This window comes from Diachasma alloeum, unplaced genomic scaffold (assembly GCF_001412515.2).
Source record: "Diachasma alloeum isolate Michigan unplaced genomic scaffold, Dall2.0 Dall_scaffold_00333, whole genome shotgun sequence".
In the NCBI taxonomy this organism is placed as follows: Eukaryota; Metazoa; Arthropoda; class Insecta; order Hymenoptera; family Braconidae; genus Diachasma; species Diachasma alloeum.
The window spans coordinates 89,875-117,557 of NW_021680472.1; the positions used below are offsets into that span (position 1 = coordinate 89,875).

Genomic DNA, 27,683 nt, shown 5'->3' on the forward strand with positions numbered 1-27,683 from the left:
TGCATTGCCCCCCAATCTTCGTAATTGCTTTCCGTTCTGTAATCGTAAGAGCGTGTCTTTTAAAAAATCGTCCTTTTGAATTCACCACAGCTTTGAAGTACATGTAACAAACCTATTGTTTATATAATTCTCTGATAGTTATTCAGTCGAATGAGTCGAAACTATCAGTTCTTTATTGAACGTTTGATGTTGTCGGAGAAAAAAATTCTGCGACAGTTTGATAATTAGTTCAGTGAAATTTCAAGGACATGCGTAACTGTAGGGTTAAAAATGTTAATCTTTGGTTCGCGCAGGAATCATTCACAATATTTTATTTGAAGATTACAAAACTAATGATAATTTGTATGGGTACTAGAAGATGTACTGAGTTATGTAACAAATACTCTGTTCCTCCCAGGTTGATGACCGATGAATGGCTTGTATTTTGTAAAATGGTCCTTATTCCCTTCAAGGATTCAGGTTCAGTTTCATAGCCTCCTGACGAATGACTGATATCAATTCTTGGTTTATTAAAAATATAAATCTCAAACCAGCAACCTACAATAAAGAAAAATAGTTCGAACTATTACAATGAATTACGGAATAAAAATCAATCAATTAATGCTTACTATAGATGAAACCAACCTCAATTACACTATTATTATTAAGTTTCATTTTATTTCCAGCGAGGATGGGTCTGCTGTCGACAAAAATTGGACGCTTTCCCTCTGAAGACAGGAAGAAATCTCCATTATTCCTCAATCGAATTGTTGCTTGTCGTCGTGATACTTTCCAGGCGGGGCCTTCCAGCGTTAAATCGACATCAACATTGTGATCCTTTGTCGACCTACCCACAGTGATTTCTTTGGATCTCATGAGATACCTCACGAGTCTTCCCCTGAGTACAGCCAGCGTTTGATTATCAAAGTCCGGGGGATTGACACCTGTGACACTGTCAACAAGAACCTGCCATCTGCCCAGTTCATTCTCTAATATCCTGATTTCTCTTTTATTTTTTCTATCTGCCATAGCCAACTCAGCGTCGATCATCTCGTCCTTTTGATCGGCCAATTCACTATCGTTTATCATGTCTTCAGCATCGGAAAAGCTCATAATTGCATCAGAACGCGGCAAAGGCTGGACACTTTGATCAGGGAGTAAGTGATACTGTTTCATCAATAGCCAATGGGCCATCAAGGCTTTGGCTGTTCTCGCTGGGTAAAATGTCTGGGCATTTGTCTCCAAAAGCCTTTGGAAAATCTCCAATGTTGGTTGAGGTGCCTAAAATAACATGAAAAAGAAAACAAGTGGGAAATTGCTCTTGTATTGTATATAGAATAGTTATTTTTGGCAATAAATTCGCAATATGCTTTCGAATGGTTATTTTACATATCATTTCCTTCTATCATGTATAATTCATTGTTCATTTCATTTTATTAAATTGAATAAGATTTCTTTTCAACTAATTTTATCAGATTTCCAACTTAAATGAAAGTTATAATCATCATTATTCTTATTATTTTTTCTTTCTTCTATACGACCAATTGTCTTTTTCACAGCTCTATCTCTCCCCTCAGCTCTTCGATAATATTTTAATAGAAAAATGTTATTTATACATAATTGAATGAATTTGAAACATTCATTTATTCATGGGTTGATTTGAAAAATCAAATCAACCAAGATAGCTATCGTAATCATCTTTCAACTTCGACTTAATTGCATTAAAATAAACATTTTAAACTATGATTGAATTCATTTGAAGCGTGATATTCAAAGATATCCCCGGAATTCTGATTTTCAAAAAATACAATTGTTTTTTAAATTTTGGTAAATCAAAATAACGATTATTGCTATCGCTTTCATCTTTAAACTCGGTCAAAGGAACATCCAAACTAGCTTTTTAAGCCATCATTCAATCGATTCAGAACATTTTTTTTAGTTATAAAAAATAAATTAAAAAAACTAATGAATGAATTAAATTTTAATTAATGGCAGTTGATAGGGCTCAACAATGTGTACATTTGAAAAAAAAGACTTAAGTCCATCCATTTATTAGTGAACAATTGAAGAAAAACTTTACCACACACATACGTACGTACGTTTTTGGATCATAACGGGTCAATATAACACAAAAAATGCAAAACTTAAATTTGAACGATTATAATGCTTCCATTCGAAAGCAACAAGCAATAATATAATTCATCTACAAACAAAAAGGAAAAAAAAATTTAACGTTGAAGTGTGGAGCCCAACGACTCCATTTTCTACTAAGTGGTGATTATCGCAAAATTATTAGTGTGTAATTTTAAGGGAAGCAGTTAGAAGTGCCGATACATTGTTTTCCTATACAGCGTGAAAAACGTTATTTCTGGCAAATGAATATTTATTTAAGAAAAGTATGGCATTTTTTGAAGATACAATTTTCCTGTCCAGCTATTTCCACCATAGAATAATTATGTAGAACAATTGTTAACGTTACAAATTATTGGAAATTTCATTAATTAACGAAAAAGTGGGTAATCATTGAGAGAGTAAATTCAAAGCCGTATGCTTGAATTTTATGATTAATCATAGGAGTGGGTGGGGCAATATGGACACCAGATTTAAATAATGAGTTGAATTGGATTAAATCTACTCTTCTGACTTCATTTGAAGTTTATAAAAATGAACACATTGTCATAAGACTGCATCGTAGGACATGGATACAATGGACACTTCGATTTCTTCCTCAATTTTTTATGTTTCAACAATGTTACTCAATTTCTGAAACATTGGTCATGACTGCGATTTTTAAATTGAAAAAAAAAAAACTCATTTTTGATTTTTATCGTGGGGGGTGGTAAACTAAATTTTTCTTTGCTCATTTATCCTCCCCTCTTTCTGTTGTTTTATAGTGATTTTCGTTGTAAGTAGAAAAGTAGCCATCTTACAAATTTCACAAATGGACAAAAAGTCATTTGTGTAGGGCGTGCAATTGTTCATTGAAACGAATAAATAATTTCAAAGTTATTTCAATAGTAAAACAGGAAATCCAAAGCTACTCTATATTTCAAACTTCAATGCAAAATTTAATGAGTTGAAGTTTATTTGTTGATATCCCTTCCAACTCCAATTTCTCTCTATAAAAAGATACCGACACGATTCTGCTGCAAAATGTGTGTTGAAAATTTCTTCATTGAAAGTTAAATACATAGGATCAACTTTTTCGGCTGTCCATTTTACCCCACTCTTGAATAATTTTTCGATTGTGAACTTTGGCACGAAGCAATTCAAAAAAATTCGAATATTAAAAATTTTAGGAAATTTTTTTGAGCGTCCATTTTAATCCATCCTATATGGATTTATCAGGTGTCCAAATTGCCCAATGACGGAAAATTTCGCAATTGTTTTTGAGTGTCCATTTTGCCCCACCCTCCCCTAATTGCAATTCATGAAACCTGACCGGGAAATAATTGATATTCTTGTCTCAAACAAATAGTTATTTGCATCGATGAGTAGAATTTGGTTACCGATTTTATCGTCCCCAGAAGATCTTCCTCAGCCTTACTGTACAGAGTTCTTGCTTGAACACTGGCAATCAATTCAGGATGTAAATTTCTCATTGCCTGAACTGCAACCCTCGAAACAGCAGAGTCATAAAGCAAAGCGTACCACCTCTGCTGAATCTCCTGCAGAGTAAATCGACAGGAGAATTTGGTGCCTCTGTGCACCATTTTCAGGTCATTTGTCTGCTGGACCCCAGTGATGAGAGCCAAATCGTCGGTGGGTTTCCATCTGCCCAGGTCCTTAGTTGCATTAATAGAGTGATTGTGATTTTTGTTCTTCTTACTTTTTCGTCCAGTTCCGTTGGAGCCACTGGGCCTTGGAGGTCTTCTATTAATTCTGTCGGGTTGGATCACTGGTGGTGCGATGGGAATAGGCGGGGGGATCTGTGGTAACACCAAGCCGTCTAAAGTCCCACTCGATGCAGACATACTCCTCGACTTTGAATTCGATTTCCCACTCGTCGTTGGTGGCTGGAGGTTAAAGGTTGTCTCTACGAGTTCATCGTCGAATTTTTTACGTTTTATTGTTCGTGATGAACTGGAAATTGCCAGTAGAGTATTAAAAATATGTGACACGACAAAGTCTTATGTTTGGTAATGATTGAGAACATTGATAAGTGATGATGAATGAGACGATATACATATTATCTGCGGAGCACGTCTAAAAAACTTCGTTAAAAAGTGGGTTAAATTCAACTTGGGAAAGTGAACTTTTGGTTAATTGAACTTTTGTCAAATTGAATTTCCGCCAATAAAACCGTTCGGTTATCCCGTCTTTTGTAAGAATATAGGTAACATCTGTGTTTGTGTTTGGAATTTCAGAGTGTTGGTTCCTTGAGAAAGGAAGCAAACAATCGTAATCGTTTAAATTTAAGTTTCAAATTTTTAGGGTAACTAAATATGGTCCAGAAAGTCCGAATACGCGATTTTTAGGTGTCTATATGTATGTTCTATGTATGTAGGTATGTATGTGTGTGGACTTTTTTCAATTTTCTTTTCGCAATTTTCTTCATACGTTAAAAGTTTAAAAGGTTTTTTCAAGTTTTGTGAAATTCAGGTTGTTTGGTTTTTTTTCTTCAAGTTTTTTTTATGTTGTAGTTTGACCAAGTTGTTTTGACGAAGTTTTTTCAACGAAAGGTTTTTAGATATGGACCCATTACCTGCGCCTTTTGGTCCCCATTGAGTCCATCGACGACGATTCCATCGGAATATTTCCAAATCCATCATTACTAAGCGATAAATTTGCCTGCTTTAAGCTAGATGTCGACGAAATATCCATTATTATTGTCAATTGTTGGTTGGGTTAAAGAATATCTCACAAGTATAAACACAATGACTTTGAAATAGAGGTTAGGAAATCCATTCACAATTTCGTAGAAGAAACACTTGAGTTAGATGTTTCGTACTGAACAAATAAAAATTATCACTATTGAAAGGATTGACATGGTTTAAGCCTTTTAACAAATTCTCCACTCAAATTCCTAGCAACAAATTGCTAATAATGAAGAGGTATGTTTCTGCGACCAAAACATAAACTTTTCTACAGTTTTCATTAAAGCGCGTATATACATATGCGCAAAGGAGATGACGAGTTTATGGAGGAGTGGGAGTCAAGGAGCGTGAATTCAAAGTGTCGAAATTCCTGCCATAAAATTTACTTTCTGCTTTCGAGCTCGATGAAGTCTCCAGCAAAACTTGCTGGTTTAAGTGTTGAAGATTTGGAGCTTGTACAATTGACAAATAGATTTAGATTGGTAGAAAAATTACTATTAAATTAGCAGGCGGTACATGACATTAAGATTAAAAGGCAAAATTACTACAAATGACAGTTTTTTGGGTTCTGATCGATCTAGTTATATCGTCGCCATATAGCCAAAGGGGCGTAAGTGCCATCATTTCGATTTTTTTTTCTTCAAAGCCAAAGGAGCCTCTGTTTTTTTAATCGTGAAATTGAATTTACCGACTTTTTCCAACGTTTTTCACCAATTAATTTTGATAATGATAAATGGAAGTATCTCCAAATAATGAGAACAAAAGGGGCATGTCTCCAGGACATACGCCCCTTTACTTTTAGTCTCTTCGTTCATATTTCAGTCGATTTAGAGAATGAGTAATGGCAAAGAGACGTAAGGCCAAATAGAATCAAAGGGGGCGTATCGCCAGAACATGCGCTTCGTTAATTATAGTCTCTTGATTGATATCCTCGTTCACTTGAAGCATAAACAATGACAGCGGGGCATATCTTCAATTTGTAGGTTCTTGTTTCTTCTGCTTGTTGTTATTTATTTCGCAATTACACTAAGGATAATGACTATTCTCTCATTTTCTCGAGCATTTCTAAAATTAATCAAAAGTAGAGAGAGTGCGGCCAAATGGGCCATAAGGGCAAAGTGGCCTCTTCCAAGGTGTATGACTAAAAATCGCAAACAGAAGTCAGTGTGGAGTTACGCAACTTTGTCTTTGAAAATTGGTAATTACGCCCCTTTGGTAGGGCATTTTTTGTTAATACATTTTTGTTCAGAAATTTGACGAAAAGTCGAAAAACCATTGAAACGAGAAAAAACGCCGACGTATATTGATATATGATATTTGGTTACACTGTTATAATATAGAAAAAAATGAAATGTCATGAACAGTTGACTACTAATTTTCAGGACAGTGACATTGTATAAAATTTAGGGGGAAAAAAATATGAAATTTCAGGTTTCTCTGAAAATGTAGTAAAATTGCAGAATTTTAAGCAGCAGAAAGACGAGAATACCTTAATTTATTTGAATTTCCAATCTAATATGAATATTCAGTGCCAAATTACATTGAATTTTCAGTGAAATCTGAATTTTCATAATTTTTTTTTCTCTGTAAATAGCATTCAGTGTCATTTTCCTGAAAATTCAAGAATATATTTACCGGAATTTTCTGGTTTTCTATTCATTTTCAGGGAAAAATGGAACTTAAATAGGCAGTTCTCTTTGATTTTTGCATAAAATTCTGAATTTTCAATGACGAAATTTCTTGAAATTTCATTGGTAATAATCGATAAAAATCGCCAAAAAGTGTACCGGAAATTTCAGACAAAAATATTTAACGTTATATACGCGTGACGATATGGTTTTGAGTTAGTTGGAACCGTCATTTAGAGAGTATTTATGACCATGTTAATGGTCATTGAGCTCCCTCAAAGACGGTCATTAGAAGGGTCACATAATGCCTTCGCATCTCTAATCAAGATGTTACAAGTGAGGGATTCATTCACGATAAATGGAATTATTTACGGAAAAGCAAAATTCCATACAACACAATAAAAATAACAAGATTTAGGCAGGTAGAGAGATTATTTAGGATCTTTACTGCAGCGCCTTGCTCTATTTACAGTTTTTCATTCTTTCATTAACTTCTTCAATTTGAAAGGTCATTTCGACGGAATTGTGACGATGGCGGATAATTCTGGTTGCGATACGGAGAATTTGTTGTGAGACAACATCTGCTTCTGCAGGAAACATGCAAAGCCATTGTATTAATCATTGTTGTTTGAGAATAATAAAAAAAATAATAATAATTTCTGATAGCGAGATGATCAGAGAGCGCTGTTTGATTCAGTGATAAGGCCCAAATTCGATCGATTACTTTGAAGTAAATGATTGAAGCAGCAACAAGAATACTTTGTACAAAATCGCCTAAAAGATGGATGTGAGCTGCACAGACATTTATATTTTCATTATTTTTGTTTTTCAACATTATGATTAGATAGACCATCACCATAGCTGTGGCCATGCTGATGGAGTGAAGCCCATTTTAGAAAACAACATATGTAGATTTTCAAACTCACCACAGATGAAGATTTGAAAGAAAAATTTCGGGAAAAGCCATTTTAGGAATTACTATATGTTAAAAAGTAATTTCCAAAAATGGTGATTGGAAAAGATCTGGAAAACAATTGTCATAGTTATAAATCATATAGAAAATGATAGTCCACGTATGGACAAAACGGTCCAGCCACGGATTTTCATGATCATTTCATGACTTTTGGTGGGCATTTGGTAAGCATTTCGGAAATGTCTATAGCCAGGCGGAGAATTTTCCTGACAATTGGCCCTCAATTTGATTTTGAAGAGTTAGCCTTTACAGTTAGACCCTTCAGAGTTGGCCTTTATATTTACTATTTTTTTGACCTTATATTTGATTTTATATTTTGATCCTTATGTATTGACCCTCACATTTTGGTCCTGATATATTGATCCTTACATTTTGACCCTGATATTTTGGCCTTTATATTTTGTCCCTTATATTCAGATTTTCATGTTCTGACCCTTTACGGTTTGACTGTTATACTTTGACACTCATATCTTGACCCAGAGGTCTGAGACTTATTTCCAACCCTTATTTCAAACCCGTATTTCTGATACTCATTTTAGCCTTCATTCCTGATCGCGGCAGTGATTTTTTTACCGATTTTTTCTAAAATAATTGCAAGGACAAATGTAAAAACATTCCAAATGTAGGAATGAATAAAAAAAATTTAATCGGTCGGGAAGGTATTCGTTCGCTCCTTAATGGGTTACACCCAATTCCATCAAAATATGCAAGGATCAAAACATAAAGTCAAATGAACCGACGGCCGTGACTGTGTGGTTAGAGTGTGGGATTGGCACGCGGGGGACCCGGGTTCGCTTCCCGGCTGAGTCGCTAAATTTTACGACATTCTCAACCTCACAGTTTCATTGTCGAGCGAAGAGTCTCGTAAAAGAGACGACTGTACTTGTGCAGGTTTTTCTCTCAGGTGAGGTTTTTCCTCGTCCTTCGACGAATGCGGTGCAGGGAACCCGAGAGGGAATACAAAAGAGAAGAAAAATATAAAGTCAAATATAAGGTAAAAATAATATCAATATATAAGGGCCAACTCTAAGGGGTCTAACTAAAGGCTATCACTTAAGGGTCAAACTGAGGGCCAATTCTCAGGAATCAAACCGGGGGTCCAATATTATCCCACCCCTTGGCAGTGGACACGTCCCAAATGTCCACCAAAAGCCATTAAATGACCAAGAAAATCCGTGGCTTGGCCGTGGTTTTGTCCATACGTGAGAGCCCAACTCTGCAGAAATGTGTATCGTTCCACTTCGCCCCATTCTCCTGCATCATTAAACATTTTCTCCGGAATTTTGCTGATTTGTACGACATTCTGATGCATTTCATCTATTTTGTTACTGTTGTGTTCAATTACCGAATTTATAACTGATACTGTAAACTCTCCAACATGGAATATCTTAGGCAGGGTTCGGCATCTGTCGATTGTCGGTTTGTCATTGCAAAAAAAACCGTAATTTACGTAATAAATGTAAAAAATGTAAAAAAACCAGCCGACGTTACCTTTTATCGTAAAACGTGAAGCTTCGCGAAGATTGTACCTCGCGAGGGTGATAAAAGTCACGAGGTTCATACCTCGCGAGGATCAAACGTCTCGAGAGTCGCACCTCGTATACCATACCGTGTAGGTCATACCGTGTAAGGGATGAATTTTAAAAGGGTCAATCTCATTATCTATTGATCTCTATTGAATTCATCGCGTCATCATCTTTTGTCTTGACATTAACTTGTTTCATTAAGCATTCTTAAATGACGAAACTAATTCAATTGTCTTTGGTAGCTTTTTTGGACTCTTCCGAACAAAATGTTTCTTTTCAGAGCCAACTGGACTTTTCCGGGGGTCCAAATAATAAAGTGAAGAAATAATCATTAGATAATGAGATTGACTTTCTCACAATGGAGATGACTAGTGACTTTGGTCTTTTGTAACGTTTGACTCTCGTGAAGTTTACTCTTTATGAGGTATGAGGCTCATATTTTTGAGTTTTTTTAAGTACCGTAAATCGTACCATGTAATGTAATAGTATATTATGTCACCAGGCGATGAAAGTATTTCCTGAGGATCTCAATCACATGAGTCAGAAAATTGTTTAATCGCCATGTGACATGCAATATTTTATGTCTCTGGGCCCGGAAACTGGGATTTAACCGAGGGAATCGAAATTAGAATCGTGGTTTTACGGTCGTAGGGACATAAAAATATTAGGGATTTAATGTTAGGGATTTTAATAGTACATTAGAGTACAAGGGCACAAATTTCGTTTTCAACGAATGTGTAGTTTACAGGCCGAGCCGAAGGCGAGGTCCCTACACTGAGAGAAAAAATTATTCCTGCCAAGGATTGATATTCTCGTCAGAAGATAATATTTTTTCAGAACGAATTTTTCCAGGACAGTCATTTTCAGAGAGTCCAAGTCTATCCTCAAAAATTACAGTGATATTGAACAATCTGATTATTATGCTACATATGACCTTGACAAAATGTTCTCCGATATCTTCCGGATTTTACAAATTGGCGATTTTCTCAGGTAAAGAAAATTGGAATAATTCCAAATGTTAATAATTATTATTGGAGTTTCTTCGAGGTCATATGCAGAAGAATATTCTTATAGATCACCATAATTCTCACGCTTGGAACTGATTTCGGAGCACCTGGAAATGACTGGCCTGGAGAAATACTTTCCAAAAGAGATATTTTCGTCTACTAAGAGTATGAAAAAGATATCACCAATAACATTTTCTTGGAAGGAATACATTTTTTTCTCAGTGATACACATATTCGTTGAAAACGAAATTTATTACCGAGTGCTCTATAATATTTTATGTCAAGTCGTGCAGAACTGCGCGAAGCGCAGCGTGCGATAAACTCGACTTATTGCACGGCGCGACATAAAATAATATTCCCGGCTGGGTGAAGCGGAAATTTTTTCTCTCTAAATTCTAATTCTCTTAGAATTCTTTAATGACTAAAGGAGGTTAGGCGGTGTATGAGGTGAATTTGAGAGTGAATTTCTGTGGTTTCCGGTAGCATAGTCGGTAAGAGTCCCCGGTGCGTATCTGGAAGACCCGGGTTCGATTCCCGGCTGGGTGAAGTGGAAATTTTTTCTCTCTAAATTCTAATTCTCTCTTAAGTAGCGAGAACCGTGTTCTAACCGAACAAAGTGAAATTAAAATTCGCGGTTTATCTGTCCTCAGGATATAATGTGAACTATTTTTTATGATATTTATGTGCTTAATACTGCGTCTCCGTCAATGGGAATAAAATAAAACATTCTAGTAACCGAAAATTGCAAGCGTTTCGAAAGTAATATAAAAAATGTAAAGAATCCGTCGAGGTAATTTACGTAAATTACGTTGGTAAATTACACCGTTTTTTACCGCCGTAATTTATTTAAATTATTAATAATTTACACGTCCAACCCTGATACTAGGAAACATAAAATTTCAATAAGGAATGTCGTCCCACCAATCCCCCTGGCACCCGCGGTCCTAAAAAAATATTCCAAGTGAGAGAAGAAAAATATTCCTAGTTAGAAAATATTCCAAGTGAGAGCATTCTATTTTGGGGAGTTTACTGTAGTTAACATTTCACCATTTGAATTTATGCGCCTTTTTGGTTGACGGTGCGAAGATATTGGGCGCGTTTCGCAATCGACTTAGTAGCAGTAGCAGTACTGTAACCCTATTTAATTTCGCTTTACTGCAGCTACAGTAGTTGATTCCGAAACGCACCCATTGAAAACTCATCCGTATGGGTACTTGTGGAGGGGAGAACACGGTGCTGGTGTTTCATATTCTTCTTGGAGTACCCTGAATTTTCTATCAACAACCTCAAAATTCACGGTAACTCCGATTCAACAATTTGAATAGAGTTTACAGCAACGAAATAAACTGTTGGCACACGCTTGGAAAAAAATTTCGGAGTGAACAAGGTAAATTTTACAGAAATTAAGTACATTACACTGAATTGTACTTGACTACTGTGAAAGGTCTGAAAGCGTGAAACCGTCTCGGCAAGCTTTTTAATGGTTTCATACGTTAATATGGGTCTACATGTGATGATGATGATCTTGGTACATGCAGACCAATCCATTCAGCCAGTTAACCAGTGAAAATTGGTTAGAAACGACTTTGAGGAACTAGTGAACGCACAGATGGCTGTGCCATATGCTTTAGGGGTTAGAGAACCCTTGAAACTTGAGGGCAAATTCTGTTAACTATCCTTTGAAAACGCACTCACTTAGTAGACAACTAAAACAATTTTGTTGTTTTATAGAATGGCCCGTGGACATCAGAAAATTCAATCACAAGCGAAGGCAGCTGAGAAGGCAAGCAAGTTGAAGAAACAACAGGGTCACAGTGCCAATGAGCAGAAGAAAGCTGCACAGAAAGCCCTGGTTCATGTTTGTGCTGTTTGCAAAGTATGTACCCGAATTTATAGGGGAGGGTGGGGCAATATGGACACCAGATTTAAATCAGTAGTGAAGTGGTTAATCGCTTTAAATCGACTGAGCTCCCAGTTGAGTTTTTGTTGAATAACTCGGAATTTAAGAAAGCGAAATTTTTGAAAGATCCTTTTCGATAGTCTTCACTTTTCTCTACAAAAAAGATTTTTAGGTAAATTTTGCTAACTCCTTTAGAATGGAGATATTGGTCGAGAACTGGCGTTAGAATGGAATTGAATTAAACCGTTTGACCACTTGACTACTAAGTTGAATCGGATCAAATCTACTGTTCCGACATCATTTGAAATTGATTTTTATAAAAACGAACACATTGTACGGTAAAGCGAAAACGGGGTAAAATGGACACTTCGAATTCTTCTTCAATTTTTTATGTTTCAACAATGTTACTCAATTTTTGAAACACTAGTCATGACTGCGATTTTCAAATTGAAAAAAAAAAATTATCTTACAAATTTCGCAAGTGGACAAAAGGTCAGTTGTATAGGGCGTGTAACTGATCATTGAAAAAAAAAAATAATTTCAAAGGTATTTCAATAGTAAAACAGGACATCCAAAGCAAAGCTGCTCTATCCTTCAAACTTCAATGCAAAATTCAATAGAGTTGAAGTTTATTTGTTACACTCTCTTCGAATTCTAATTTCTCTCTATAAAAAGATACCGATACGATTCCATATTGATGTCAAATTACGCGTGAAAGTACCACGAATCGAATAACCACAGTTTAATATGAGAATTCAGCGTTTGAAACTATCAAAAACCTTAATTACAAGTCCACAAATTTTGCACTGTAAAGAGCTCAAAACTTCGTTACGTGTTTTTTCATATTTAAAGTGGTAAATAAAGTGAAATTTTTCCGACAATCACATCCTAGCATCAAATTCTTCATGATCAGGAACAGAAAGAAATTTTCAAGTTGATGGTTGTGGAGAAAATCGGGTGAGCGGTATTACCCACTGAGCGGTACAGGCACACCCTCTCCTAGACGAAAATTGACCGTTTTGTGGGAATATGAAAAGAATTATTTTTTCATATTTGAGTATTTTCTTTCTGCATGTGGAATAAGATTTTTTATCAAACAACACTTGAAGAAACAATACTAATTGAATATTGATATTTCAGGCTCAGATGCCAGATCCAAAGACGTATAAACAGCACTTCGAGAACAAACATCCGAAAAATGATATGCCCGAGGATTTGAAGAATATATGAAGGTGAAAATTCATCTGGTCTCGAGCGAGCAGACAACAGGGAAAAGTGGCAAGATAACGTGAAGAAAGAAAAACATAAACAAATAAACGATTAAATTAATTGACAAAAGTAAATGAATGTTGAGAAAGGAACGAAACGTAAACAAACGTTAATAATACGAGTGATATATAGTGTAACGTTTTATCCGGCTAATTTCAATCGCATTGATTCATCGCAGAAATAAATTGAAATCCACTTTAACATTTTTTAATATTTTTTCGCTTCAAATTGCAATGTATGCACTTACCACTGTTATTGAATGCACATGAATCAATTTATTAATTATTAGTGATTATTCAGTGATAATGAGTGCTTAGAATTATTGATGAATGTTCATTGAAAAAGCGTAGGCATTAAAAAGCATTACTCCCTGTTCTTTTTCTGTTTCAGTCAATTCTTGAATTATTTGTAATAGTTTATGTTCGATTTGTTCTAGAATCAATGACTGCCAATACCAACTAAATTATAATCTATGTTATCTAGGAGGAAAGAAAAGAAAAATGTTGAAAATTTCAATATTAATATGGCTACCCTTGACATTATCATTATTTTTTTCTTCGAATTATGAAAAAGTGAATTAAGGGACTCGTTATTAAGATAGAGTTGATTCAGTAACAATGTAAACAATTCATAAGTATTTATAGATAATCACTCGCTCATAATGAATTTATATTGAATTTTTCCGTCGAAATGTTCCAATTGTACTTAATACTTGGTCTTCATTGAGGAAACATTTAAAATCCTTGAAATAATAATTTGTACATGCACGAAGTGTTGGTTGGATATTTCTATGATGCTTCATGATACCTGCGGCAGTCCTTAATGAATATTCTATTAGAGTAATCATAAATGTTTAGTATCTTCAGATTGGAGTGGAGGGGGAATGGTAAATTGGTGAATTTTAAAAATTGTATGGCTATTTCGGTAACTATTGAACGTCTTTCAAAACATGATGACAACCATTCCAAAACCGATTGTGCCATAAAAAAGTCATTTTTTTCACTCACTCAATGGACACATCGTCATTGCGTCACTGATCCGTGTGAGAATGATTTGGCAGATGATGTAATATAAATGAATGTGTTTTTATATCACTACTACCCTACACTGAGAGAAAAACGACCGAGTGCGTAAACAAGTCTTGCTTGTGCCAAGAAAATAGTACTTTGAAAATTATCAAAAAAATATTTTTTGTGCCAAAAATGCAAAGAGTACGCGGAGATGGAAAATTTTCGTTGCAAAAATAAATTTAGTAGTTCAAAAAAAAATTATGCTCTGTACAGGCAAGACATGTCACTTCCAGTATTACTCTTTCGTTATTCGATACTCCCATACGTATTTTGCGTATGAAAAATGTTTGTTTTATGCGAACCAAGGGATGGTATTTTTTCGTTTCGGCTAGCGAATAATCACAGACAATAAATGAACCCTCAAAGGAAACAATAATAATGATATGATAACAATCTTGTAACTTAGGGACAAAATATTTATTGATGAATTTTCCTCTATATGAGATTTTTTTATCCTGAAAATGCCAGTGTGTGTCGTGTACTGTTTCGTGTGAATTATCCGCCTCTTGAGTCAAATCTTCTGTTGTTGTCGAAATTAGAGCAATTATTCATGCTTGAGACTTTCAAATTCGAATCAAACAAATTCTTTTTTGGTAATTTTCAACTAACGATTTTGTTGGCCCCAACAAGACATGTTTTAGAACGTGTATCGCTTCATAGCGAATTGTCATATGCTTGTAGCAGGGATAGGGTGTGTGGTATATGTCGCAGTTCATTTAGATAAATTATTATTGACAATATGATTTTTTAATCAATAATGAGTGTTATTAACTTCCCGATCTGTCGGGTACTTATTGTAATGACCCCGAAAACCGAATGTGGAAATGTCACGATATCTTCACGTTTCATGACTCCTCGAATCATTTTCTGATGTTTTCCAAGTATGTGTGTGCGTGTGTGTTTGTGTGTGTGAATGCATGTATGTAATCAAAATTTTGTCCAACGATTTCTCTTGAACAAATGATGCAATTCCATTTTTTTCTGCTATCGAAGCGTTCTAATGACATGTGGCACTGATTAGATTTTGAACCCGATCCCCTCAGCAGTTTTCTAGTTATTCAGTTGAAACTCGAAAAAACAACAGGAAAGATTACATTTTTTTTCACTTAACTGATGATTATTTCTGTAGGCATGGTGCGATTTGAATTGTTCTCCGTGTAGTGATGAATTTTCCATGACGTAAAATGGATTTTTAGCGATTCCGGCTTTTTCCGATTACTTGATGCAAAATAAAACTTTTGGGACTTTTCATTTCTTGCTTTTTTTCTCTAATGTATGAACAAAAGATGAAAATTGATCGGAAAGTTGTTGATTCAACCCGTAATGGTCACACCCACCCCCTACCAGTCAGGTCTTTGATTTGCTAGTGATATTATTCATGTCCAGACTTAACAAGATTAGCGTCATTGTTTGTGAGGGATACCATGGAATCTGCAGAGTATAATTGAAACAAAAACTGAATTATTCCGGAGTGCCTTCCTTTTGTACTTCGAGATAAGATCGACTTTTTTAACCCAGCCCGTTTGTTTCCAAGATATTGTAGATTGCTATTTATCAAAAACTGTTAACGCTCAAGAAATTTTCAATTCTTCCTTGAATTGAAAAATAGTTATTGTCTTCATTTTGATAGAAATTTTGATCTACCAACTCAAGTTGATTATTCAAAAATGAAAGACAAAATATACCAAATCACGGATGAAAAAGGCTAATAGAAAAGTCAAAGGAATTTGATTTTTCTATACAACGTATTCTATTGAGATATTTTCTATAGAATTTCCTCGGCTCTAATTTTCCAAGTTTTTCATTCTATTTTTTTTCCTCTCATCAAGAAAATCAAACACAAAAATTTAGAAAAGTTGAGCCGATAAAATTCTGTCGAAAATATCTGTAGGGAATAAGTTACATGGAAAAATCGAAGTTTATTGACTGTTTTTATTGAATATTTTCTATTGAACAATTCAATAGAATCAGCCAAAAACTAATAGAAAGTTCCATAGAAATTCAATAGAATTTTCCAACGAATTCGTTAGGTTTTTCTATGAAATTTTTTCGTGCGTGACAGTAGACGCTAGCATGACATCTGCATGATTTCCGTAATACCTGGAATTTTTCTTGACCATTGGATTCGGTACAATCTTTTCCATTGCCCTATATTTTTATGTTTATTTTTGGTGTCTTTCGGTAAGTGAATTATCAATTGGAAAATAAAGCCGGTAAGCGCCTGTGTATAAATAGTATATTTCAGCACGTGTGGGGCAATTTCGTCTTAAACGTGTGTGGGGTTTACAGCATGAGCCGAAGGCGAGTGATGTAACCACACACGTTAAGGACGAAATTTCCCAACAAGTACTGAACGAAATTTTTTGTCATTCCGGCCGTGAGGCAGCGCTTCACGGACGCTCCGCTCCGCGTCCGTGAATCTCTGCCTACGGCCGTCATAACAAAATAGTATATTTCGTCACTAGGCCGAAAGAAACTTTTCTGGCGAATATGAGTTTGCAGCCCGAGCCGAAGGCGAGGGCTGCAATCATATGAGCTAGAAAAGTTTTTTTTGGCCATATGACGAACAGTATTTTTTGTCATTCCGGCCGTGAGGCAGCGCTTCAGAAAAGTTTCTTTCGGCCTAGTGACGAAATATACTATTATGTCACGAAGCCTGAAACCGGCTGAATTAGACACGAGACGCGAAGCGTCGAGTGTGTAATCCAGCCGGTTTCAGGCATGAGTGGCATAAAAAGTATTTGTTTACTAGAGAGTATGGCCCCCTGTTCGCTTCGCACCCCCTCCCCGCCCCCCGTGGGACCATGCGGATATGACCATGGAGGTTTCTTCAACAGTTTTATTATTCAAATTTGACCGTGAATGCATAGGGAGATGCACATTTATTAATAAAACGTGAATCAAAAGGGACGATAAAACATAAGAGTACAAAAATATTAATGTTATTGAAAAAACGAAAAAAAAACAGAGAAAAAAAATCAATCAGGTAAACCTGTTAAAGGCAACAAAAATAGCAGTTTTGAAAGTATGATGGTGGTACCCATATATGAGGAGGTCCTAATATATGGCCCGACCCTGAGCCGACATTGGCCCGACCCTGGGCTGACATTACCACCTTAGCGCCGCCTGAATTTTTGGACTTTTTTTTCTCATATACAGAGATAATTTCATTTAAGCATTAATAACCCGGAACCAACTTTGTACAAATCCACTATCTTTTTACTATTCTAGAGAAATATGTATCATCTTCAAATCGAGATAGACTTTATCGGATTTACTTCAACTTTCCCAGGCAAGGTCCATTTTATCTTGCTCGTTGCCATAGATATACATATTACATCATGTGATATATATGTTCTGTTTGTAAGAGCATAATAGTATCTTCTGTTCATATGGAATGTCAAAGGTCACTGTGACAATGAAAGAGACTGTCCTATTATTATAAGAAAAATTACAACTCCGTGCATTCTTCTTCTCTTTCGTCCCAATAAGGAAAGCAATATGACGTTTGACCATATGGAGAAACCGAGAAACTAGCCCGTTAAATTTTCAGATATGACGAATACGAAATAGATACTGCAAATCATTTCGGTGAATAGAGAAATCTGTTTTTTTTTTCTTCATGTCATTAATGAAACCACCTTTTCGTGTGTAGTCATACGAAATAATAATTATCTTCCGCCTAAAAGCCTCGAAGATGTTGATAGTATTTGCCGCTCGTTTCTTATCAACCGCTTCGTTCACGATAAGGGATTACCTATACAAGGAAAAGAATTTCATCATATAACGCCGTTCATCCATCTATTTTCATAATACCAATGACTCGATCATTTGTCTCTGCTCGTATAAATAGGTGGGGAATAAGTGAAACTACCAGTTTCGAGCGAGCTCTCCGGGTCATTGTGTAAGATAATTTTTTAATTTTCCTCCACGTTCTGTGCCTTCGTTTGCTGTGCTCTCATTGGAGTTCTTAAGTAACAACGTGGCACAACACGTAAAGTAAGAATAGTTCTCTCGAAGGCTTCCTCGTTTCCGAATTCAGAAGTTTGAAGAATAAAACTTATTATATCTTTCGAAGGAAAAATTTTTTCTTTTCTTGGTGGAACTTCTTCATATTTTTGTTACTCACAAACATTTCTTGGAAGTTAGTAATTTCAAGAAAAAACGTGGAAGAACTCTTCATGCAGTGTAATAAATTCCATGTGAAAACGGTTCCGTAGCTATCTTAATCATCATCGTTAAGATGATACAATAATGAGCATACTTATTATTTCGCTTCAAAATAATGCAAGATATAAAATAATTGACACACGAGATTGCCCAATTTGCTTTGACTCTTTCGACCTTTTCCAATTGCTAAGTGATTTTGCTACACTATTAGATTTTTTTTTAATTTCATGGAAAATATGATATTAATTCTCATAAGAGTAACATTGAATCGCATTTAGGGGGAAAACGGTTATGAAATTTCTAGTTTTGGGTAGAATTCAAGGAAATTCATGAGTTTTAAGTGGGAGTGAGATGGAAATTTCACAGCTTTATTAAATTTTCAGTGGAACATAAATATTCTGGCACAAAATGACATGAATTTTCCACTTTTCTCTGAATTTTCCTGATTTTTTAAAATTTCCATCGAATAATTAAACTGAAAAATCAAATATTTTATTAATTTTTAGATCGTTTGAGCAGAAAATCAATGGAATATTTGATTTTTCAATGACAATATTTCTGGAAATTTCACGATAACAATTTCTGGAATTTGACCCGGAAAATTGAAACAAAAATTGTTAACAGTGTAGAAACTGATATTTGTTAACAATTTTTGTAGAAACTCAAACATTTTTGTTCATTTCAGATTTTACGGAAATTACTTCTTGATTAAAGATTTCATCATTCAAAGACAAACATGAATGACGAAGTTTTCGTTACACGCTCACGAGGAGCAGCTGCCGAGGGAGTGAAGGACCAATATGCAGATGGGAAAGCTGCGAGGGTCTGGAGTATGTACATCGGTGACAAGAAAAAGCGAACACAGAATTACAAAGATTTTCTTGTCGGAATTTTAAGGGAAAGAGGATGCAAGAGGATACTTGATGTTGCTTGTGGTACGGGGGTTGACTCTGTGATGCTTTTAGAGGAGGGGTTCGAGGTCGTCAGCGTCGATGCCTCCGACAAGATGTTGAAATATGCGCTAAAATCGAGATGGGAACGGAGAAAAGAACGTGCATTCGACAATTGGGGTAATTCAGGGTTTTTCTATTGTATTCTTTTTACAAATGTAATCATCTCGGCAATGAGTGATAAGGGAAATCATGGGCTGACCTAGTTGGTAGAGAATTTTCACTTTATTAAAAAGTTGTGGACTTGATGTTTCGCTTCACTATTGAGATATAGGGGAGGGTGGCGTAATATGGACATCTGGGGTAAAATGGCCACTTAAAAAATATGCGCAATTTTTTTTTTCAAAATTCAAATTTTTGAAAATTATTTCATTGGGCAATATGGGGTGCGTTTCGGAATCAACTACTGTAGCTGCAGTAAAGCGAAATTAGATAGGGTTACAGTACTGCTACTGCTACTAAGTCGATTGCGAAACGCGCCCATGGACTCCTAAGAAATTCGTATAGGGTAGACTAAAATGGATGCTCAAAAAATTTTCAATAATCAAATTTGAAAAAATTACTTCTTGGCAAAGTCCACAATTTAAAAATTATTCAAGAGTGGGGTAAAATGACCACCCGAAAAAGTTCAACTCATTCAACTTTTAATCAAGAAAATTTTTCACAGACATTTCCTCGTAGAATCGTGTCGGTATCTTTTTATAGAGAAAAATTAGAGTTGGAAAAGATATCAAGAAATAAACTCTATTAACTCTATTAAATTTTGCGTTGAAGTTTGAAATATAGAGCAGCTTTGGATTTCCTGTTTTCCTATTAAAATAACTTTGACATTATTTTTTTTTTTCAAGGAACAATTGCATTTTGTCCATTTGCGAAATTTGTAAGATGGCTACTTTTCTACTTACAACGGAAATCACCATAAAACAATGTGAGGAGGGGAGGATGAATGAGCAAAGAAAAATTTGGTATACCAACCCCACGACAAAAGTCAAAAATGAGTTTTTTCTTCAGTTCGAAAATCGCAGTCGTGACTAGTGTTTCATAAATTGAATAACATTGTTGAACCATAAAAAAATGAAGAAATCGAAGTGTCCATTTTACCTCGTTTTGGCTTTACATTACAACTCCTGTGACGCAGTCTTATGACAATGTGTTGATTTTTATAAACTTCAAATGAAGTCGGAACAGTAGATTTGATCAAATTTAACTCATTATTTAAATCTGGTGTCCATATTGCCCCACCCTCCCCTAAGTTTAATCAGTGACATTGTGATATCGTTCAAGTTGACATGTCGCAAACATTATTCTTCGTTAAGATTTTCATGATCTTCAAAATTTTTGTCCTAAAAACATTCATCTTTGAGATGAATGAAAAACTAAAAAATGCTATACTTTTTATCATTTTTCTCATCAACTATCTATAAAGCATTGTTCTCCCTGGGATTGTCTAGTGATTGAAGAGGCGAATTGGTTAACGTTGACTGATGACATTGCGGACATAATTGGGGATGGATTTGATGCCGTCATATGTTTGGGTAACAGCTTCGCCCACATGCCTGATAATTTCGGAGATCAAAGGGAACAGAAACAGGCTCTGAGGAACTTCGAGCAATGTGTAAAGCCCGGTGGACTATTACTCATTGATCATCGGAATTATGATCACATCATTAGCAGTGGAGGGACTCAGATTAAGTGCATTTACTACAGTGTAAGTTTCTCCAACATTGCATGGACAATTATAAGAATCAATTCGCTGAATTTTAAATTCTTGAATTGTTTTTCCAATCACTAATCTTAAGGGGGGTCCTAGTGAAATTTGAAAGTCTTCGGTTGATGAAAATAATTATCGAACAACTTTTAATATATTATGGGGAACCTAAAAAACTAAACAAAATTTCGTTCCCACCCCATTTTACTCCGTATGTCACTGCGAAAACGCAGTTTTTCGTGTTTTTGGATTTGAAATGCTCCGGGCATCACAATTTTCATCCGATTTAAACTTTTTTTTTTCAAAATGTACTTTAGATCTCAATTAGTTCATAGAAGTGGTAATTTTTTCGGTTTAGTAATTTTTTTCCTCTTTTTATACTGGATAAAAAAAAATATTTTCAAAACTTGTTATGTACTATTTTAATGTTTAACAATTCAGAATAATAATTTTTATATCGTATGAGGAAAGGAAACAAGTTGATATCTCAATTTTTGCACAATAGATTGTTTACAAAGTTTTTTTTATGGAAAAAAGTAAAACGGGAATATCTCGAAAACTTTGGATGAACGGGTTTTACGGAAAATATATGTTTTGATTGATTTAAATAGAAGGCATTGTATCGAATATTTTGAAAGAACAAACGAAATTGGTCCACTAATTTTGAAGATATTTGCGGAAAACAAATCGCTTTTTCTCAAAAACTATTACATCGATCAAGCTGAAATTTTTCACAGAGCTAGTCCTTATTAGGACCTATAATGTGACAAAATTTCAGATTTTTTGGAATTACTTTAGTTACTTAATTATTTATGTTAAAGACTGATAATCGGATGTGAAGGGTCAGGATGTGGACTTGTGGATTGCACAATGAAACTACAGATTCACTTAAACAACTTGGATCACGATTTATTTAAACATAAACAAGTTCTCGCCTCGCGAACTTTTTTTTTCTAAAAATTGATGACCGGGATGGTGGCGGTGGACGAGTTCACATACACACACGGTCGCCAAACTTTGTATTTTTACGTTTCAGACCATTCTACATCATTTTCCATCAATATTAGAGAATGTGAAAATTGAAGGATTGCAATGCTTCTATTCTGAAGCAAAAAATGAGTAAAACGAAAAAAAAAAAATTTTTTTATGATCAAATTGAGATAATCGAACAAAAACTAATTTTATTCTATGGAATTTAACGTTCAAATCGGATAAAGATTGTGGTGCGAGGAGTATTTCCAAGCCAAAAATACGAAAAACGACGTTTTCGCCTGACGTACGGACTAAAATGGGTTGGGTACGAAATTTTTCTCATGTTTTTAGGTACTCTATAATATATCAAAAATTGTTCGACAGTTATTTTCATCAACAGAAGACTTTCAAATTTCACCTGGGTCCCCCCTTAAGAGATGTCAGAACAATTCTTGGACTAGAGATGTGGAATGACCGTCATTTTCCCTTTCGGTCAAATCAGACTTAAATGACTGGCTTCTGACTGTTTTTTGACCCTGACGGTATTTTATATGAAGAATAACCGTCACAGTTAAACTTAGATTGGTTACCATATGAGGGAAACCCCGCCGTGCGTCGTTTTTCTTTATGTAATTACAATTGACTGACTAACCGGAATAATAAAAAAAACAGAGTGCGTGGAGTCCACGCGCGACAGAAGTGAAACTTCTTTTTAGTATTCTCAAATTTTTTTGTCCAATTTGTTTTTCCTGAAAATTTTTTTTTCGCTTCTCATGCTTGAGAAAGCATTATTATTATGCTTATATATAGAAATTCGATGGGATACTAGGAAATTAATAACAAGAAAATTTGAATGACTTTTTTCATTTTTTACCATTCAGCAGATAAAAACTTTCAATTTTCAAGTTCAGATTTTTAATTGCAATTTTTAATTTCAATTTTAAATTTGAATTCCAAATTTCAATTTTATATTAAAAGTTTTAATTCGAAATTTCAATTGAAGTTTTCAATTTTTAATTTTCATTCAAAATTTCAATCTCAAATTTCAATTTCCAATTCAGAATTCCAATTTCAGAATGGAAATTCAAATTTCAGGATTTTCAAAATCCAAATTTTTAATTTTGGAATTGAAGCAAATAAAAAATTTAAATTTCGGATTTTCAAGCGCAATTTTTAATCTCAATTTTGATTTTCTACTTCAAATTTCAGATTAAGAATTCCAATTGAAAATTTGAATTTCAAATTTAAATTTTAAATTAAAAGTTCCAATTTAAAATTCCAATCCAAATTTTCAATTATCAATTTCCATTCAACAGCCAAATTCAAATTTGAGGATTTTGAAATTCCAAAATTTCAATTTTGGAATTTCAAATTTCAATTTTAAATTACCCTTTCAATTTTCAATTTTCAATTTTGCATTCCAATTTCAAAATCCAAATTCGAGTTTGAGTATTTAAAAATTGCAAATTTTTCATTTTCGAATTTGAAATTTTCGAATTTCCAATCTTAGAATTACAAAGTTCAAGATTCAAAATTTCAGGATTTCGAAATTTTACAATTTCAGAACTTCAAATTTCACAATCTCAACTTTCAGAATCGCATAATTTCAAAATTTCAAAATTTCAGAAGTGCTAAATTTCAAAATTCAGAGTTCATCATTTTAAAATGCAGAATTCAGAATTTCCCAATTTTCAATTGCAGATTTCAAATATCAATTTTGCGTTCCTGATTTAGAATTTCAATTTCACGTTTAAACTCAAAATTTAAATGTAAAATACCAATTTCAAATTTCAATTTCAATATCAAATGTCAAAATTTCAAGTTATTTGAGTTTTTTACATTTTTTACATTTATTACATTCTATAGATAAATTGCCAGTTTTTCACGTCGTAATGTAAAAAACTGTCTCTAGACCGAAATGCCCATCCCTGGTCTCAGGCATAGCAAGGCGTACGGCCCCACTCTAGGCTTACCCCCACTACCGATCCTTACATGTTTCGTGTCGCCTCGGATTTTCTTCACTCACGCGCGGCTCCCCTACGCTTGACTAGCCCCCCACTTACTGACTAACCCGTTCCCCTCAAAACCTTTCACTTTTCGTGTCGCGCTGAAATTTTTCGTACCCTCCCTAAAGAAGTTTCACTTCAAAAAATTTGACTATGTCAATTGAAGTGTCTAAAGATTTATAGTAGTTTTTAGAACAACATATTTCCCGAAATTCCTACAGAAAACAAATTATTTCGAGCGGAGGAATTATTTTTTGCCATGTTAAATGAAATTGTCCATCACGCGACGTTGTCGGAAAGTGGCTAAACGCGCCCAGACAGTGTAGAGGGAATTCGGCAATGCTAGTGTAGAGTCTTGAAATTTTTTTCATCATTGTAGCTCATCCTTCTTCGTATTGAATGCGTAGAACTGGATATGATGAAGTTAATTTTAGTGTGAAGAACCATTAGTATTGAATCTACTAAGAAAAAAAATTACTGTCAAATAAATATAAAAAAAAAATTTAATAAGTAATTATTTCAATTTTTTAATTTAAATTAATATGAATTAATGTAAAAATATGAAATATTTCAGAATGAACACATAACAGACATCAAAACCTCCGTGCTGTTCGTCGCTGGAAAGCCCCAGACAGTTATCATGGATTATATGGTAACATTAGACAGTGGCAAAGACAACACGAGTGATTTTCGTCTGTCCTATTATCCCCACCTCCTTGAGGTTTTCCACAAAATGCTGGCAGAAACATTTGGGCCGAATGCTAAGCACGATATTTACGCTGACTTTATGCCCCTCGAGATGAATTCCACTCCAGGATTTTACATTCACATGTTAGAAAAAAGTATGTGAGCTCTAATTTTCGAGTTTCGAAAAATCATTGATAGGCATGCGAAGGGATTTTCCAAAATAAGACTGATGAAATCTCAAGTGTTCACAACTTTAATAATGAATAAAAACCATGAAAGTGAAGAGCACGAATTTATTCAAAATAAAAATAAAAAACAACAGGTACCAATGTCCATGACCTGTTGTTTGCTCCAATAAACTTGTTTTCTGCCTCTATCTTGTTGATAATGAGAAGCACTGAAGGAATACTTCGTTTTATACTATCTAGGGAATAATTCAGTGGGAAGAAATCCATTGTTATCGATAATTTTCATTTCGGTTTCATGTTTTATTTAGATACGTACGGTAAACGTACATAAACTTGATTTTTAGAGTATTTTGTATAAATAGTAAATATACACGTTGGAAAGCCAAGACTAGAAGGTTTTCATTTTGTTTCTTAATATCACTCCATCTTTTCCTCCTTTCGTAGACATATAAGCTAAGGGGTTTTCTACTGTACTCCCCTCATTTCTTTCATTGATTTATTTATTTGTTTGGAAATAGAAATGATATAATTGTTTCTATTTAGTGTGAAGAGAGTAATCGTGGAGATGAAAAATTTGGAATCAAGAATCCCATCTACTGAGTCATTATGGAATTGTCTCGTTAATGAGTGATTCCCGAGGAAACAATCATAAGCTCATCTTTATGAGGCATTTTGTTGCTTACAAAAAAGGCACCTCGTGATGTTTCCTCAAAACCACTGATTCACGAGATGAAATTCATAATTGACGGAGATATCATTTGAATCAAATCAATTTTTCTCCTACGAACCCATAGAACATAACAAAATTGATTTACATTATTTTCCTAAATGAAATGAAAGTATAAGTTAATAACGATAATTTTCGACCTCGTCCGATGTCCCACAGCCGAAGTAAAAAAATGGACGAAGTGTAATAAGTTGTAGCAAAGTTCTCTACACTCCTTTCCTTTCATATTCTCTCTATTTCTCACTAAATTCTCCTCAATAATTAATGTAATTCCTATTAGACCCGTTTCGTCACATTTTCTTTCAATGTCAGTTAATAATCAATAAAACAACCCAATCATTTTGTTTCTTTTGTTATTATTAAAAGTTACGATAAATCTAAAACCTCTGAAGCAATGCAAAAATAATATTATACTTTTTTTTAAAATTCCGTACATATTTTTTTTGCGAAGCAATTGAGTGAGAAAGGAAGGCAGTTGAACGAGCTTGCACGTTAAGGGCGGTCGTTAAAATGTTTCGAGTGAGAAATTCCGCCGCGCGTGCGATTTTTTTTAATTCTCTTTTTTTTAGTTTATATATAACCAACAGCGTTTTAACTTTCGCATAGAATTTCCTCAACTACGAATAGAGCCAGCTATATCGTTTTCTCATTTTTCTCATTCTGTCATCTAAAAATCTAAGTAACAAACTGTTGTTTCATAATTTCTTTCGTAGTTTTTTTTAGTTTAACACTTTGATAATTTGTTCTCCTCACTTAATGCAAAATAATAACGGAGATTTGGGGCAGAATAAAGTTTTGTTTTACCATTTCAAATGGATGTAGAATAACTAATGAGAGTGGGGAAAAAACTGCACAAATTGGAGGGCGAAAAATTCTCACGAAGGAGGGATAATTTTTGGAAATTTTACGAAGCCGTTATTGGAATTTCTGCATTGCAACATTAATACATAATGAGTAGACTTATCTTTGATGTAAGGGAAGTTGAGTTGTTTACCAAGGTCTCAGTTGTCAATTCTTAATGATTGGTCGATCATCGATCGGCTAGCAATTGATTAACGATTAATCATCAGCCAGCGATGAACCAACGATTGATTGGCCATGAACCGAGTAAAAAAGTATATACCTTATTGGGTTGGCATCAAATAACCCTCGATCAATTTGCCAGGGTTTGATAACTGAGTTCTATCTCAGGTATGAGTGGTTTAGACAAAAAAAAATCACAGAGGAAATTTTTTTTGCAATTCTGTAGCGAAGTGGTAAACTAGGATAAGTGCAAAAATGGAACTTTTTAGGAGTTCAAAAATTTGACCACTTTTGAGAGAACTTTCGATTTAAGCAATAGAAAACTTTTCAAAAAAATTGCACTTATCCTAGTTTACTCCTTCACTACAGAATTGATCATGTGAATTTGAAAAAAATCCATTTGTGGAATATTTTTCTGAGTAAAAGCAACAATTAAAAATGGAAGGTCCAGCAAGGTCATTTGAATATCAGTGCACTGATAATATGTCATTTGATAGATACTACTATATGGAATAGTGGGGGTTATTTTTTGCATAATAGAAATCACATTGTTGTTCTGAATCCATCGATGTAATTTCAACTACTATCTCACTGAAATATATTGAGAAAAAGTTCATTTTGCCCCATTCTCTCCTACTCCTAACTGACATATTTTCATCCCACGCACTGCCTTATATATATTTATATTGTACTATATGTACAATTTATTACATTATGTATATTATATACATCTAATATTGCTGTTTGGCTATCTTTATACACGATATCCGTCCTCAATCCCCTATTGCATTAAAATTTCTTCGACCAATTTTTTCGCATCTTAATTTGCTAATTATTCTTATGATCCTTCATTGGAGAGCCTAAAATACGCACAGAGATAGATAAAGTCATTTCTCATTCCGCAAATTTTCGTATTTAAAATTCTCTTAAAATTAAATCACAAGTATCTCAATATCCCCCCTGCGATCGCTTCTTCATGATTGATATTTACTACACTACATTTCCATATGTAGTTTTTTCCTTACCACTTCTGTAGTGAAGTAGTGAGAAAATAGTGAAAATACTTGAGAGATCAATTTGAGC

General features: G+C 34.4%; 3 protein-coding genes across 5 annotated transcripts; 2 read left to right on the top strand and 1 right to left on the bottom strand.

Annotated features, from left to right (window-relative positions):
• Nucleotides 1-284: 284 nt before the first annotated feature.
• Nucleotides 285-5,072, bottom strand: LOC107040408 (microspherule protein 1). The gene is made up of 4 exons (XM_015260489.1): nucleotides 4,685-5,072; nucleotides 3,489-4,062; nucleotides 625-1,260; nucleotides 285-537 (listed from the first exon to the last, which is right to left on the bottom strand). The coding sequence occupies exons 1-4, from the start codon at nucleotides 4,801-4,803 to the stop codon at nucleotides 448-450; spliced, it is 1,419 nt and encodes a 472-aa protein (XP_015115975.1). The 5' UTR covers nucleotides 4,804-5,072; the 3' UTR covers nucleotides 285-447.
• A 6,007-nt stretch (nucleotides 5,073-11,079) lies between these two features.
• LOC107040406 (zinc finger protein 706) lies at nucleotides 11,080-13,870 on the top strand. 2 transcript variants are annotated; one of them, XM_015260485.1, is made up of 3 exons: nucleotides 11,080-11,317; nucleotides 11,662-11,806; nucleotides 12,971-13,870. In XM_015260485.1, the coding sequence occupies exons 2-3, from the start codon at nucleotides 11,663-11,665 to the stop codon at nucleotides 13,058-13,060; spliced, it is 234 nt and encodes a 77-aa protein (XP_015115971.1). In that variant the 5' UTR covers nucleotides 11,080-11,317; nucleotide 11,662; the 3' UTR covers nucleotides 13,061-13,870. The 2 variants fall into 2 exon arrangements, with proteins under 2 accessions (XP_015115971.1, XP_015115972.1); XM_015260486.1 differs by lacking the exon at nucleotides 11,080-11,317 and adding an exon at nucleotides 11,328-11,563.
• Nucleotides 13,871-17,993: 4,123 nt separating this feature from the next.
• On the top strand, nucleotides 17,994-25,921 carry LOC107040411 (glycine N-methyltransferase). 2 transcript variants are annotated; one of them, XM_015260492.1, is made up of 4 exons: nucleotides 17,994-18,073; nucleotides 19,025-19,409; nucleotides 20,741-20,997; nucleotides 24,550-25,921. In XM_015260492.1, the coding sequence occupies exons 2-4, from the start codon at nucleotides 19,076-19,078 to the stop codon at nucleotides 24,823-24,825; spliced, it is 867 nt and encodes a 288-aa protein (XP_015115978.1). In that variant the 5' UTR covers nucleotides 17,994-18,073; nucleotides 19,025-19,075; the 3' UTR covers nucleotides 24,826-25,921. The 2 variants fall into 2 exon arrangements, with proteins under 2 accessions (XP_015115978.1, XP_015115977.1); XM_015260491.1 differs by having other exon boundaries at nucleotides 18,062-18,168.
• The last annotated feature ends 1,762 nt before the right edge of the window (nucleotides 25,922-27,683 follow it).

What these genes read in the sequence shown, in the direction of transcription:
- LOC107040408 (XM_015260489.1), bottom strand. Translation starts at nt 4,803, where the DNA reads ATGGATATTTCGTCGACATCTAGCTTAAAGCAGGCAAATTTATCGCTT. An exon ending in ATGGGGACCAAAAGGCGCAG is followed by an intron (nt 4,063 to 4,684) that starts GTAATGGGTCCA and finishes GGCAATTTCCAG; the next exon opens with TTCATCACGAACAATAAAAC. An exon ending in ATAATAATAGTGTAATTGAG is followed by an intron (nt 538 to 624) that starts GTTGGTTTCATC and finishes TCTTTATTGTAG; the next exon opens with GTTGCTGGTTTGAGATTTAT.
- LOC107040406 (XM_015260485.1), top strand. Translation starts at nt 11,663, where the DNA reads ATGGCCCGTGGACATCAGAAAATTCAATCACAAGCGAAGGCAGCTGAG. An exon ending in ATGTTTGTGCTGTTTGCAAA is followed by an intron (nt 11,807 to 12,970) that starts GTATGTACCCGA and finishes TTGATATTTCAG; the next exon opens with GCTCAGATGCCAGATCCAAA.
- LOC107040411 (XM_015260492.1), top strand. Translation starts at nt 19,076, where the DNA reads ATGAATGACGAAGTTTTCGTTACACGCTCACGAGGAGCAGCTGCCGAG. An exon ending in ACGTGCATTCGACAATTGGG is followed by an intron (nt 19,410 to 20,740) that starts GTAATTCAGGGT and finishes GGGATTGTCTAG; the next exon opens with TGATTGAAGAGGCGAATTGG. An exon ending in TTAAGTGCATTTACTACAGT is followed by an intron (nt 20,998 to 24,549) that starts GTAAGTTTCTCC and finishes GAAATATTTCAG; the next exon opens with AATGAACACATAACAGACAT.